General features: G+C 39.6%; 1 protein-coding gene across 2 annotated transcripts; it reads left to right on the top strand.

Annotated features, from left to right (window-relative positions):
* The first annotated feature begins 36 nt into the window (after nt 1–36).
* Tcte3 (t-complex-associated-testis-expressed 3) lies at nt 37–12,369 on the top strand. 2 transcript variants are annotated; one of them, XM_032885173.1, is made up of 4 exons: nt 37–237; nt 7,023–7,229; nt 9,923–10,081; nt 12,259–12,369. In XM_032885173.1, exons 1-4 carry the CDS (start codon nt 133–135, stop codon nt 12,367–12,369), a joined length of 582 nt encoding a protein of 193 aa, XP_032741064.1. In that variant the 5' UTR covers nt 37–132. The 2 variants fall into 2 exon arrangements, with proteins under 2 accessions (XP_032741064.1, XP_032741065.1); XM_032885174.1 differs by lacking the exon at nt 9,923–10,081.
* The last annotated feature ends 2,279 nt before the right edge of the window (nt 12,370–14,648 follow it).

The raw sequence follows: 14,648 nt of genomic DNA on the forward strand, positions 1-14,648 counted from the left end.
TCATGCGCCTCTCTTCGCCGGTTTCCGGGACGCGACGGCGCCGGCGCGAGACTAGTGCTCTGCGGCAGCTCGGCGGGGCGTTGGGCGGCTACACGGAGGAGAGAGGCTAGGCGTCCGGGTGAACCGATCAAGATGGAGCGGCGAGGCCGACAGGCGAAGACGCCCTCCACCCAAACGCATCAATCCCCGGTGTCGTCTAAGAAAGAAAGGAGGCCTAGCATGTTCGAGAAGGAGTCAGTGAGTGAAGACCGGAGGCCAAAGACAGCCTTCCCACCCTTTAGATGAAGCTCGTTCCCTGTCAGCACCCGGAACCCAGGACGGCTGGCCGCCCTTCTGTTTTTCTGACCATCGCGAAACTGAGTTTAGGTGGAACAAAGTCGTTTAGATGTTGAAGCCTCAGGAATTTTTGTTGTTAAATCCAAAGAACCACACGTTAACTAATAGAAAGTTTTTACACAGGCATCCTCAATTCTTTTCAGCATTGCAAATGTTCAGAATTATCCAGTAGTTGTATTACACCTTATAAATGCAATTTTAGTAGGTACATAATTTACCAACCTCTAGTGAGTTTATACCATACATATGTGTGTACACACACACACTCACACTCTTAACTGATGTGCTGATCAGTGAAGTGTTTTTAGTTTTAAAGAATATATTAGTTTGTTATTGGAAGAGTATATAAGAGGAAAAAAATTAAGATATTTAGTGATTTTTCTGATATCAGTGAAAAAGGTCATTCCAGTAGAACATTGGCATTTCTGTATGATTGTCCTTTCAAAGCCATTAGTGCAATCAGGACTCCATCTTCTATTGAGGCAATGAAGGAAAACATTTTGCACAAGGATGCAAAACTAATAGTGCTGAGCTTAGGACCTGTGTCAGAGGACACCTGGTGGTTTCTTTTCATACATACTTCATCTGGCTCATGGGTGATTAGTAGGATGAAGCTAGATAGAGCAGAAAACACGAATTTTTGGAGCCGAACTATTTCAAGATGGCCCCGGAGTGATGGCAACACTTCATGTTTTAATGTCTTTTTAGTGTTAGTGTTTTACAGAGGAAAGAACAAATAGAAAAGTAAGCATGCTGGGTTAGCACACCTAGGAAAAAGCAGAACAATGAGCTGTGTCTAGTTGCCAAAAATTATATTAATGTTTGGGTTATGAACATTAAAGATTTCTATACGTTGAGACAGACAAGAGTGATTCTATGAATCTGCTGCCTATTTTGAAAGTTGAATGAGCCAAGATTCAACCTGAAAATACACATTTAGTAAAATCTAGAAGCAAGGGTACATGGAGCAAGGCATCTTAGTTGATTGATCTATATCTGTATATCTGTATTTCTTAAAATCTAGCCTTCTGAAGGTAAAAGCTTTCAACAGGAAGAAGAACTTAAAACAGAATCTCACATGTTTACTAACTGTAACACCAAAAGTTATTTTCAACTTTCAAGTGGCCAGTGATCTCTATTTCTGAGAATATGGAAAATCAAGACACTTGAATCAATATGAACACCACTTGATATTTCTTAGCCTGTATCCATTTATAAAAAGTTATTTATTTTGTTTTATGTGTATGTGAGTTTGGGTGTATGTATATGTACCATATAAGTGACATGATAATGTGGTTGTGAGCCAACATGTGGTTGCTGGGAGCCACTGGGTCTTTTACAAGAGCTGTTGAACTTGTGTCCCTGTCTTTTCTCTAGTGTTAGAGCTTTCAGAAAAGTAATTCACCTCACATTGGGCAGGACTTCAGTGGTTTAGGTGACTACTCAAACTTTGTAGGGTTGAAACCAAATTAGATTAATAAACTAAGATGAGGTTTATTATGACAAATGCAAATTGGAATTTTCTCTTGTCTGTGAATTACTCCATCTTTCCAATAGATTATACTTTTGCATGAGTTAGGTCATTGTAACCAAAGATTACAAAACCTTAAGAACATTATTAAAAGTTCTCAACTTCATCAGTCTCTCAAGCATATGTATTTGAAAACCATAAACATTAGCAAATAACACTTTTGCTAAATAATTGAATATATCATTGGAATAATGACACGAGTAAACTCAGTTTATTTAAGTTTTGTAAGTAGGCTGCATATAGATAAATGCCTGTCAGTAGCTAGTTTTGATAATAAATTTGATGGTATTTTAAAAAATAATAAAGTTTTCATATCAATCAAAGAATAAAATACTTTTAATAAGTATAATAAATCATGTGACTAGTATTATACATAAAAAACATCAGAAATGCAATTTTAAAAGTAGGTTCATTAAGGGTTAACTGGGGGCTCCATGTGTTCTATTCCCAGAAGAATCATGCAACCTTGAAAACACTGTTAGTAATAGTGCATTAGTAGCTGTATCCCTAGAGTATAATGTAATTCAAGAGAAGATAATAGGCACTTCTTAAGAGACAGGTTTAGTTATCTTTCCATACATAAATACAATGTCCGATTATGTGCAGTGAATAGAATTAACAGTTCAATATCACAGAAATAAGACTAGCATGAGGGAGGGGAAAATTCTAGAAAGGTATTCTGTCAATGAAGTGCCTTAATAGTCTTATTATTTGAGTCCCTAAAGAAAAAGGAAGAGTAACAAATATCATTTTAAAAGTAGATGAAAAGTCACAGATATGAAAACTAAGCCTTTAAACCAGAATCTCAGGAAATTCCAGGCATAAGAAACAGGAATTCCTGCCAAGGCATTTGAAACCAATGATATGAATGTTTTTAAGGAAACTAGGAAAGAGAAAATAGGCTTCTCAAACAGTCTGAATCAGGAACATCATCTTTACTGAAAGAAAACTAGATCTAGAATACTATACCCAGCTAAAATAAAAACAGACCTAGAATACTATACCCAGCTAAAATATATGTCAAAAGCAGACTTTCAAGCTCTTAATGTAAGGAAGTTGAAGTCTTTGCATCTTAAATAACCAAAAAAATGGCAAAGTAAAAACCAGTTCTTAGATTAGAAAAGCGATTATAGGACAGATTGCTACCATAAAAGTTAGTGATAGTTCAGAGACTCAACATACCAAAACTCAAACTTTTGTGATAGGCTATGAAAACCTGAAATGTAACTGAATTGTTAGAGTCCCCCACCCCCATGTGTCTGGTATATGTATAATTAATATACATTCACATACAATATTCATATATGTAAATGCATATGTATTGGAATTATTAATGTTTAATAAGTTATATATAAGAATTTAAATTTCCAGAGAAACTTAGTCATTGAGCAGTTTTGCTTTTAGCAAGGAGTGGTGAGGGTGGTGTGTGTATGTGTTTACAATCTTCAGAAATTCTGCCCTCTTGAGAAATTAGTAAACTAGACTTAAGCCGTTGAGATTTGTAAAGCAAAGGTGACCTATTAAAAGTGAATCAGTTCCAGCTCTTGTAGATTTTCTGTTCTTAAGGAAGAGAGAAGGCAGTGGGGACAAAATACTTGAAGGAAAATTGTGAAATTCACAGTCCATAGGTACAGGCTTATTTAAGACCTAAGACTTAACCATAGGATTTAGACTACATCCTTTTTCTCCTGAGCATTACAACCACATTAACTTGAGGCCTTTTCTAGAAGTTCTCACACTATGAATTGGTCTGATTATCAAGGAAAAAAATTACAAGGCATACTAGATGGAGAACACCACAGAGAGTAATCACTAGATCCACCCACTACAGGAATAAAAGTATCAATAGAAATGTTCACAATAACTGAAAACACAGACTAAAAAAGAAGAATGTTAAAGTTTTTTGAGGTAGTTATAAAAGTTATCCATAATGGAAATTCCAGATAGAGAATAGAATATAAGAAATAAATGTACCAATAAGTTAAAATAATTCAGAGGCCATACTACAATGTCAGGAAAGTCAGAGAACACATGCTAAAACAAAATCTATAAGTAGGCATATATTCTCAAACTACAGAAATTAAAGATGAAGAAAAGTCCAAAAAGAATCCAGAAGACAAACACTAATTATAAGAGAGAATTACATTCACATTCTTAGAAATTTTGAAGAATAGAGTGAAGTAAAAGTATTCAGAAAAGAAATGTGACAACCTAGAATTTTATACCCTAGAAAACTACCCTCAAATAAGAAAAGATTTTTTGAAGAAATAATGAAATTATCTCCAATAAGCCTGCATAACAAAATGTTAACAAAAAAATCAATAAAAAGGAAGTCAGAAATTTGAATCTAGATAAAAGAGTGTCAAAGAGAGTAAATGAAGGTTAATTGAAAAATTTTAATGTTCCCCTTTTTACTCTTAACAGCTATTCTGAACTCATGGGTTGTGATCCCTTTGGAGGTTGCATATCAGATATTTTTACATTATGATTCATAACAGCAGCAAAATTAGTTATGAAATAGCAATGAATGGATTTCATGGATGGAGGTCACTGTAACATGAAGAGCTGTGTTGAAGGATTGAGAACCACTGCTCTAACAAAATGGTTTGCTAAAAATAACAAGATATATAAAGTTATGTTTGCATATGAATACATGTTAATGTACACAGAGGTGAGATGAATGGCAGTTTAAGAAAAGGAGACGGAAGGAACGACTTGAGTAATTTTAACCTGTGCAGTTGAAGTGTTAGTTGAACATGGTTAGATTAGTTGCACATGCATATTTTCAAAGTCTACAGCTAAGAGAGGAGGTCAAGGAAGAGGAACTAACATGCTAACGAATTAGAGGAGCCCCGTTAAATGCTCAGTCTATAGCACAACAGAAAAGAATGGAGGACAAGAAGAACAAGGGTATGACATAGAGCAGAGTAGCATATGTGATCGATACTAATCCAGTTGTGCTAGCAATCACTTTGAATGTCAGCGGACTAAGTACAGCAATTTAAACAGTTGTCAGAATGGATTAAAATAAGACTCAACTCTGTTTATAGTGAACTCACTTAAAATACGCATACATAAAAGGAGACAGGTGAAGAAAGATACACTAATATCAAAATTAAGTACGAGTAGCTATAGACTTCAAAGTAAAAACCAAAGCAAGTAAAGTCATCAGCAATAAAGTGGAGCACTGTTTATTAAGAATGGGGCCAGTTGCCTAGGAACCATTAATGCTTGCAAATATGCAACTAATACAGCATCAAAATATGAGAGGAAAATATATAGGTTTACAGGAGAAATACACTAATCTACCATCATAGTGGGAAATTTGAATAATAAGTCTGTCCAAGAAATGGACAATGCTGGATTTAACTTTTGTAGAGCAACTGCTTACCATGCGTGAGGCCCTAGGTTTGTTTAATCTTCAGCCCTCAAATTTTTAAAAATTTTAATAAATTTTATTAGTAAAAGCTTGCAAATAAAAACCATCAGTGGTAGAGCGCTTACTAGGCAAGCCCTGGGTTTGGTCCCCAGCTCCGAAAAACAAAAAACAAAAAACAAAAAAACATTGTGTGCTGAAATAAACTAAATCCCAAATCTTTAAATCTTAGTGAACTGCTCTTCAGTTAGACTAGCACTAACACACACACACACACATATACAAATTTGAACATGTATGTTTATGTGTGTACTTTAAGACCATAGCATACCCAATCAACTGCTGGTAAATAAATACATACATAAATAAACAAAACAAAAATAAAATTAATTGCCTTTATGAATATTGATACAAAAAAGCAAAATGCTAAAAAGAAAACCTAGCATGCTTTTTTTCAATTCTAAAAATTAGATACCATGCTTAAGTTTTCCAGAATGCAAAGATAAGTCATTAAAAGCCTCCCAGTGTAGTACAGTACATAAAATGAAACAGTATGCTATATTATTACCTCCAATTACTAAGAAAACTCACCTTTTTTCAAAATTTACCCTTTCACAATAAAAATACCAAAAAAACATAAAAACCATAACAGGAATTATCACAACATTAAAAAGCAATATATTAAAAAAAAACATTGCTAACATCAAATTCAGTGGTAGAATTTGTTCTCTAATAAACAATATTTAATAAATAATAAAGTCAGAAGTAGGGCAAACATGTCTATCTCCTTCTAGCCAAGCAATTAGATATGAAAAAGAAATGCCTGGGTATTATGACAAATGAAGCTTGCCTCTGTAAATCAGAGACTGGAATCAAACCGAGAACTACTGTTGTGGTAGTCAGCCTTTTGAAACTGCTGTATGACCTTGTCTCCTACAATGTGCTGAGTTATATTCACAGCATTCACAGATAGCCTGGGTGCGTGCAGGCCACCAGTCAGTCGCAGGTTGGACTGTCGGGATCTAAGTAATTATTGTAATACAAATGGTATACTTTAGAAGGAAACATCATGTCAAAAAAAAAATCACGTCAAAAAATCATGTGTACACACATATATGCTTTTGTTACCTTTTCAAGGTAAGATTTATAAATGTGTAACCCAAAGATATTACTTTTTAAAATAACTATATGTAAAATAAATTTAAGGAGAACATGTTTATGATTGTAGGTAGGAAGGAAGGGAAGCATAAAAAGTTGTTTTATCTGTATTCCTCAGCCACTCTATGCAGGCTATTCTTGTTTGTATAGTGTATCTTGGTTGCTGTTCCTATTATGTGATAAAATACCCTTAAAAAGTAACTTAATAGAGCTGGGGTCTGTTTTAGTGTCATGGTCCCAGGGTGCAACCCAGTAAGTCAGAGAAGGCATGGCAGCAGGAGTGCGAGCTGTCTGGTCACTTTGGAGCCACCCTCAGGAGGCAGAGGCAGTGGTTACTGGGGCACATCACTATCTCCCTCCCAGGGAGTGGGGCACCCGTGTGGGTAGGACTTTCTCACTTTAGTTAACCAAATTTAGGCAGTCCTCCACAGGAAGCCCAAAAGCCTCTCTTTGGGTGGTTATTTAGTCTCTAACTGACAATAGCTCCCTCAAGTTGAAAGCTAATCTGGAATTTCCTGACTGTACAGAAGTGGCTGCCTAAAGGATTTCAGGTTTGTTAGCTCGGTCTCCACTGATGCAAATTCTCAAAATCTGAAACTCCGTCTCTCTCCCTTCTTTCAGTATGCACAGATCTTAAGAGAAAGACTGAGAGAGTCTTTTCATGACGTTCAGTATGTGGAGCCTCCGTTTGATGACTCGATTGCTGATTTAGGCAAAGAATGGAAAAGTGCCCTGGCAAAATTAAAGTTTGCTAATTCATATAGAATGGAACCATTGAAGAAATTCCAAGCACATTCTGTAGAAACTAAAATCCAGCAGATATTAAAGGTAATTAGGGACCAGGTATTATATAACTCAGTGATAGACACTTGTCTACCATGTATGAGACCATCCTAGGCCAAGTGTGTGCGTGCGTGCGTGCGTGCGTGCGTGTGTGTTCACTATAGGGACTGACTGTGAAAATATGGAGGTTAAATGGTCCTATAATCTTCTTAGTGTTTGTTGGACTCAGTCTGAATCTAAAGGGAAAGACAACCATTTCCCTGTAAACTAGATTCTGACATGGGTTAGGTATTTGACACACTACAGGGAGGAAACATACACTGGCAGCTTTACCAGTTGAAAGCAAACTGGTTTTAGTGGCATGAGGAAAAGGCATTTTTGTTCTAGTAACTACACAGGTGGTACCAAACGTTATGCTTAAGCAGTCAAAGCATATCCTATACAGCAGCTGTAAGGTAAATGTCACCTGGCTAAACTTACAATCCTGGACCTGTCTCTTCTGAACAGGCCAAGTAGATGCACTGAAAGAGGCTGTGCTAAAAGTCACAGTGGCAGTGATTCACACAGCTCCTTCATAGGTGTTACAGCTTTTTGAGTAAGGTAGTGATAATTCTTAATGCTTCCACTGGAGGTTTTCTTCAATAAAATCCCTTTCACAGGTCAAGAAATCATGGCGGACATTCTGCCAGCTGCTAAGTATGTCTGTCTAATCACACCTTTCTATAACTGGTTCAGGGCAGCTTTGGAGAACCTGATGTTTGCTATGTGAAATGGACTTGCATTCACATTCCGTTCATCAACTGATGGGTCCTAAAACTAAAGCTTGGAAAGGTGGGGTCGGGCTCCTGTGGACTAGCTGAGCTACCGATTAGAACATCAGAAAAGGCGTGTGGGCTGAGCAGGCTGTCCTCGAAAGCTTTGTGCCTAGGAACCGGAGGCCAGCTGAGGAAGTGGTGTGCTGTGCCTCCATTTCCATCTCGGGCGGTATGCTTCCTTCCTCCCGGGACTGGAGAGGAACTTTCTTGTGAGAGTTTATCTCCTGCTTTCAGGAAGCATAAGGAAGGCCAGGTTACTGCATCCACAAATTTTCAAGTATTTTTGGGTCAAATAATATGAGAAAGAAACTTACTTTCAGGTAGCATATTCTGAACCTTACTACCTCTCATCCCTCCATTGCTAACTATATATTTGAAACTAAGGAATACTTGGCAAAGATATTATACCTTGCAGTTTGGGGAAAGGATTCTGATCAACACAAATAGCATATGTATTCTAAGAGTGTACACTTTTGGTCTCCCACTGGACCCTTTCACATAAATGAAATTAAATACAATTGAATAGGCCTGGGTATGAACCACATTTACAGAAGCCACCCCAGGGTCCTTAGGCCAAAGTGCCAGTCAGCGTATGGAGTTGGAGAGACTCCTAGACAAACAAGCAATGATATAGGACTACTCTCAAAGCAGACTAACCGTGAACTTGAGTTAGATTCAAAAGAAAGCAGACGAGCTGAGTACTGAGAAGATGGTTCCAAGCCCAAATGCAGGTCTCCAGCCAGCTGTACACATGAAGGTACCTGTCAGCCAGCCAATAGCAGAAGTTGGAGAGAGAAGAGAAGAAAGGGGGTAGAAGGAGCAGGGCAGGAGGATGGAGGGAGGACATTTACTTGACTTTATGTTCCTGTGAATCAGGTTGATAGGCGTCCACCTGTTATCACCAGAACTCAGTGCACAGTCCTGGGCGCACTCCAGAAAGCCAGTAAATTAAAGGCTTTGTTATTGATCAGCTCCTTCGTGGGTCCGGCTTTACTCTTCATCCTGGAATGAAGAGATTGCTCGGCAGTTAGGAGCGCTGGCTGCTTTTCCAGAGAACCCACATGGTGGCTCACAAGCATTTATAACTCCAGCTCTGTGACACACAACGCCCTCTTCTGGCCTCCATTGGCACTAGGCACACATGTGGTGTACAGGCACATATGTAGGTGAAACAATCATACATTTAAAGTAAATCTGAATTTCAGGGAAGAAAGGTCCCTGCTTCATGCTCCGTGAGCTACACCTCTTTTTCTTAGTTTCTTAGCAAATATGCTAAGTCATAGTTGCCATAAGGAATAAGAGAGAGAAGTAAGTTTTGATTCAAGGACCCAGAGAAGATAGCAGTGACACAAACCAACTCTGGGCCCAGAAACAACAGGCATTTGGAAAACTCAATCCAAAGTTTTACGTACACAGACACACAAAATGTTTCCTTCCTTTACTAGGAATTTTCAGAAACTTTTTGCAATTTTCTTGTCTCTCTAGTGAGAATTGGAAGCTGGGTTACTTACAGCAAGTTGTCAGAGCAGCCTCAAAAGCAGAAACTTACAGCTCAGGGGTTGATCACGAAGGACAACTGAACTCACTAGTTTTGGGACAGAGTCTCACTGTTGTAGCTTCGGTTGGCCTGGAACTCACTGTATAGGCCAGGATGGCCTAGAATTTATAAAGAGCCATTTGCCATTTGAATGCTGGCATTAAAGGCATGTGACAGCAAACCTGGCTTTTACAACTGAGCGTGATTTTGAAAACAATTTTCCCAAAATTGTTATTAAAAACAAATTGGTAAGTATAAACGTGTGATCATTTTCAGGAATGTGTGTATTTTGAAACAGTTGTATGCATTATTGAGATACGTGTTTTCTATTTATATAAAAACATCTGGTTTGAAAATTGAAACATCTTTCTTAATTTTCTTTAAAGGCCAGTCTTAAAGATGTTAAATATGACGACAAAGCCTTCTCTCATTTGTCACTTGAATTGGCAGATCGAATATTGGCAGCAGTCAAAGAATTTGCATTCCATCGTTATAAATTCATTATAAAAGTATTATTTATTCAAAAGACTGGTCAAGCAATAAATGTAAGTGCCCCAATGGTCCAACATCTGTTTCTTTGAGCTGTGAAGTGTCCCCAGGGATGGAGAGATCCTGAAGGAACTCGAATGCGCAGATCATTTTGTTCAAAAGACTTTTCTTTTTCATTGCAAATTATCTGAAAAGTACTAAGCTGTAAACACAATTTTTCTATCAGTAATTTGCTAGATTATGTAGCTTGTTTCTTGGTCCTACCAATTTTGGTAATTTAAATATTTAAATAAATTAACTAGTAAGGCTGGTGGCAAACACCTTTGATTCCAGAACTTGGGAGGCAGTGGCAGGTGAATCTTTGTGAGTTCAAGGCCATCCTACTCAACATATCTAGTTCCAGGATTGCAGAGCTACAGAGTGAGACCCTATATTGAAAAGATCAAGATAAATAAATATTAATTAATTAAACAGTAAGTTTCGTTTAGGCATGTTAGGTAATGAAGAATGTTTATAATGGTATAATGAATGTTGATGTTGATATTAATGTGTGAATTTTTTAGGGATGAACAAGAACAATCGTATGTTTATGTGTTAAGTTGACAGGGGTCAATTGTGCTGGCTGGTTTGTTTGTTTAGGTTTATTTTTATTTGTTTAATGTGTGAGTGCTCTATGTGCATGTACACCTGCCAGAAGAGGGCATCAGACCCCATTGTAGACGGTTATGAGCCACCATGTGGTTGCTGGGAATTGAACTTAGGACCTCTGGAGGAGCTTTATATACAAAATATAACAATGTTCTTATGTGTTTACCCTATTCGCCATCAGTAAGTTCTCTGTAGAAAGAATAAGGTTGGGGTGATAGGCCAGAGCAGCTGCCTAGCCAGAAAAGGGAAGGCTGGCTGATGGCCCAGGAGAGGACCCAATTGTCCCAAGCCAGAAAGAACATTTTAGCAGAGGTCTAAGGCTAGGCCGAGCTTAGTAGGATAGGGGAATAGACATGTGCTATATAATGCCAGTGTGACTGCATAACAAGCTGTCTGGAATTTAGGCTCTTAAACAACAGCCTCTCTGTCACCATTCTGTGAGGCTGCTCAACCTGCAACCAGCTGTGTAGTCTTGGAGGCTCACTGATGTACTGTCACTGCTACTGACTCAGCTGCACCCGGGCATTCCAGATGACCTGTCCCTTGCCTGACAGCAGCGCTGACTGCTGTTGGGTTTTAGCCATACTCCTGTAGACTGAGCTTCCCTATACAGGAATCTCAGCACAGTAGTCTACAAAAGTGAGGCCAGAAACTACAAGACCTTTGATGCTTTGCTGTACACTGACACATTCTATTGCTCAGAGCAAATCAGAAGGCCCCCACATTCAAGAGGCGAGGAATAGTCTTTTAGGAGGAACCACAAGGAATCTCTGGCCATTTTGGATCCATAACAGATATAGGACAGCTTGTCTTGTCCTTGCAGGCATCACAAAAAAAGTCATCGTCTATTTGCATAACTGGCACTATTGCTGCCAGACAAGGCCCTAACAAGACTTTTGGCTGAAGATTTTTAAATGTGGCAAGAAGAATTCCTTATCATGGTTTGGGACACAACAGACTGGCTTTATGGGCCCCATCACAGAGCCCTCTTTTTCTACCTAGGACTTAATAGAAAGCAACTACTAGCTTCCAGAGAGTAAGGGAGGCAAGCAGTATCACTCCTGATTCTCCATGAAATGGAGAATTGGGCTTATCCTGTAAAGATACTTTTTTTCTCTTTTTTTCGGAGCTGGGGACCGAACCCAGGGCCTTGCGCTTGCTAGGCAAGCGCTCTACCACTGAGCTAAATCCCCAACCCATAAAGGTACTTTTAAAACACAATGTGTGTGTTTGGAAGCATGGGCTTGTGCTCAGGAGTGCAGTGCAGGTACCTGAGTTGGCCAGAGTGATGGATTCCCCTGGAGCTGGAGTCACAGGTAATGTAAGCGGTCTGATGTGGGTACTGGGAACTGTGTCTTCTGGAAACACAGTGCGTGCTCTTAACTGCTCGGGCATCTCTGTAATGCTAGGATGGAGCACAGGGCTTTGAGCCAGTGGTTATCACTTAAGTTACCCTTTCAGCCTAACAGATTATTCTTTAAATATCACTTTCTGAGATATTGACATGCTGATGTAAAAAGCCAAACTAGTGTAATTTATGTTGCTTAACACATTCCATCTGAGTCTTTTACATTTTGTCTCACAGATTGTCAGCAGATGGATCTGGGATGTGGCATGGGACAGCTGGGTAGAAGCTAAACATGAAACGGAGTCTTACTTGGCATTGGTCTTGGTGTTTGCTCTCTATTGTGAGTAGCTCAGGCCCAGCAGTTTTACACCCCCTCACCCCAATAAATGATGTATACAGATTTGTGAGCCTCATGTGTTACCTTACCATACACATGCGAAACACACAAAGAGCCAGTCATAATTACTAACATGTTACCTCAAAGGTAGGTACGAATTCTTACAGATTCCAATACAGAGGTATAGTTATTCTTAGGTTTAAGAAAATTAGGATAGCTAGACAGCTGGCACATGTCTTTTTAATCTCAGCATTTAGGAGGCACAGGGGGTGGATCTCTGAGTTCTAGGCTAGCCTGGTCTACATAGTTCCAGGATAGGCAAGTCTGAGAGTGTGTCTCAGAAATAAAATTAGGACTTGCCATAGGAAATGAAGTGGAAGTCTTAAATAATGTAAATATAAGATACATTTTGGAAAACTTATAAGGGCAGATGTATTTTGGATGGTGTTTTAATATTTTGTGTTCATTCTTTTGAAAGGGCTCTCTAAACTTAAAGGAAAAATGATAAAGCATTGGTGTTTTCTTATCTAGATTCCTCCCTCTCTAAAGCTTAGACTTAAGCCAGTCTTAACATCATTGTCTTCTCCACATGTCACATTGTTTTCAATCTCTAACTCTTAACGCCTTTTCATTTGCCCTGTTATCAAGTCAAACTAGAATAAAGGATAAACCTGAACACACTTCCTATTTTCCAAATTGTTATCCATTTTCTGTCTTGAAACAGGTGGTATTTAATGTCAGTTGTACTATTGATGAGAATCTAAAATCTTTAACACCTGTGAGGGCTTATCTAGGTTAGCTCAGTCTCTGGATGTGCTCGTGGAATAGCTTGATTGGATTGAGGTAGCAAACCAGGATCACTGTGGGTAGCACCAGAACCTGGGATAAGATCCTGGACCACACAGAAAGGAAAGATTGTGTTGAGTGCATTCTCTCTGCACTCCGATTGGATGTGATGTGACCACAGGACTGTTTGTACAGTTGAACAGAGCTAGAGAAATCCTTTCCCATAGGTTGCTTTGTCAGAGTATTTTATCACAACTGCAAAAGAAATAGAGACACATCTCAGTTTCCACATTAGATCTACTATATTCATCTCTCTTGTCTTTTAACTTTCAAGTTTTATAACATTAAAATCTTTTTTTATTACAAGTAAGTTCTCTTCCACCTATGCTGCTCTTAAGTTCAATTATATATTTGTGTATTGCTTAGCTTGAAGCTGCTGATCTATAATGCAGACATCCTGCTCTATGGCAGGCATTCCCTTCACCTCTGCCTTGTGTAGGTGACAGCTCTATCTTTCATGTGGACACACTATATATATTTCATGTGAGGAGAAAATGCTGGGTTTATTGTCAGGAGCTAGAAGCCCTGGCCATGAAAGGGAGCTCAAATTCTGAAATCCAAGAGCTAGATCATCTTTTCTGGTCTGGTCCTGTACATTCTTGGAAGAGTTGTGGGGAGTGTTGTGGATGGGGGCTGGGGAGCATAGGGGTGCTTCTCTGTCCCTTGCCTTTGTCTATTGGACCTGTTGTCTTCCTGGTGCTCCTTTCAAAGGGTGGAGTCCGGCCTTTCAAAAGGCGAAGTCTAAGAACTAAGATCAATATAAATCCAAGCACACTGGCTTTCATTTCCCAGGGATTCCCAATCCTGTGTCCTGCAGGTGATTGTGTTTTCTGACACTGTCATATGGTTTGGGGGACCTTCTCTATGTTCTCCTTGCCTGATTGGGTCCCGTTCAGCCAGAGTGCCTCTCTGACTTTTCTCGTGGCCACTACACCTAGGTTTCGGGAGTGGCAAATGTAGAACAAAGGAGCCAAGGGCGCCTTGGGGACCCAGAGGTGTGCAGAGTGAAGATGGAGAGGCGGGGTGGGGAAAAGGCACTACAGGAGAGGGGATCGCAAAGAGAGAGGCGGAGCTCCTGGGGTGGTTGACCCTCAGGGCTGAGGAGAGATAAGGAAGTAGACTGAGGACTCGCATCCTTCAGTTACAGAAGGGAGCACAGACACTGGTGGAGAAGGGGGAGGTGGCCGCGGGTGTGGGGACCCCAGGCTGAGGGGAGGGGCTGGGACCGGTGGTGGGAGGATACCACGTAGTGGGGACCCTCGATTCGGGGTGGGGGCGGGAAGAGACAGCGTGGTGGAGACCCCTGGCTGAGGGGAGGAGCTGGGCACCAGTGTGTGTGTGTGTAGGGGGGCGGGTGTTGGAGGACACGCGTGGTAGGGACCCATCTTTCAGGGGAGGAGCTGGCGACCCAGGTGGGGACTAGGCAGCCGCCGCCTACTGAGGA

Source organism: Rattus rattus, chromosome 14, assembly GCF_011064425.1.
Source record: "Rattus rattus isolate New Zealand chromosome 14, Rrattus_CSIRO_v1, whole genome shotgun sequence".
NCBI classification, from domain to species: Eukaryota; Metazoa; Chordata; class Mammalia; order Rodentia; family Muridae; genus Rattus; species Rattus rattus.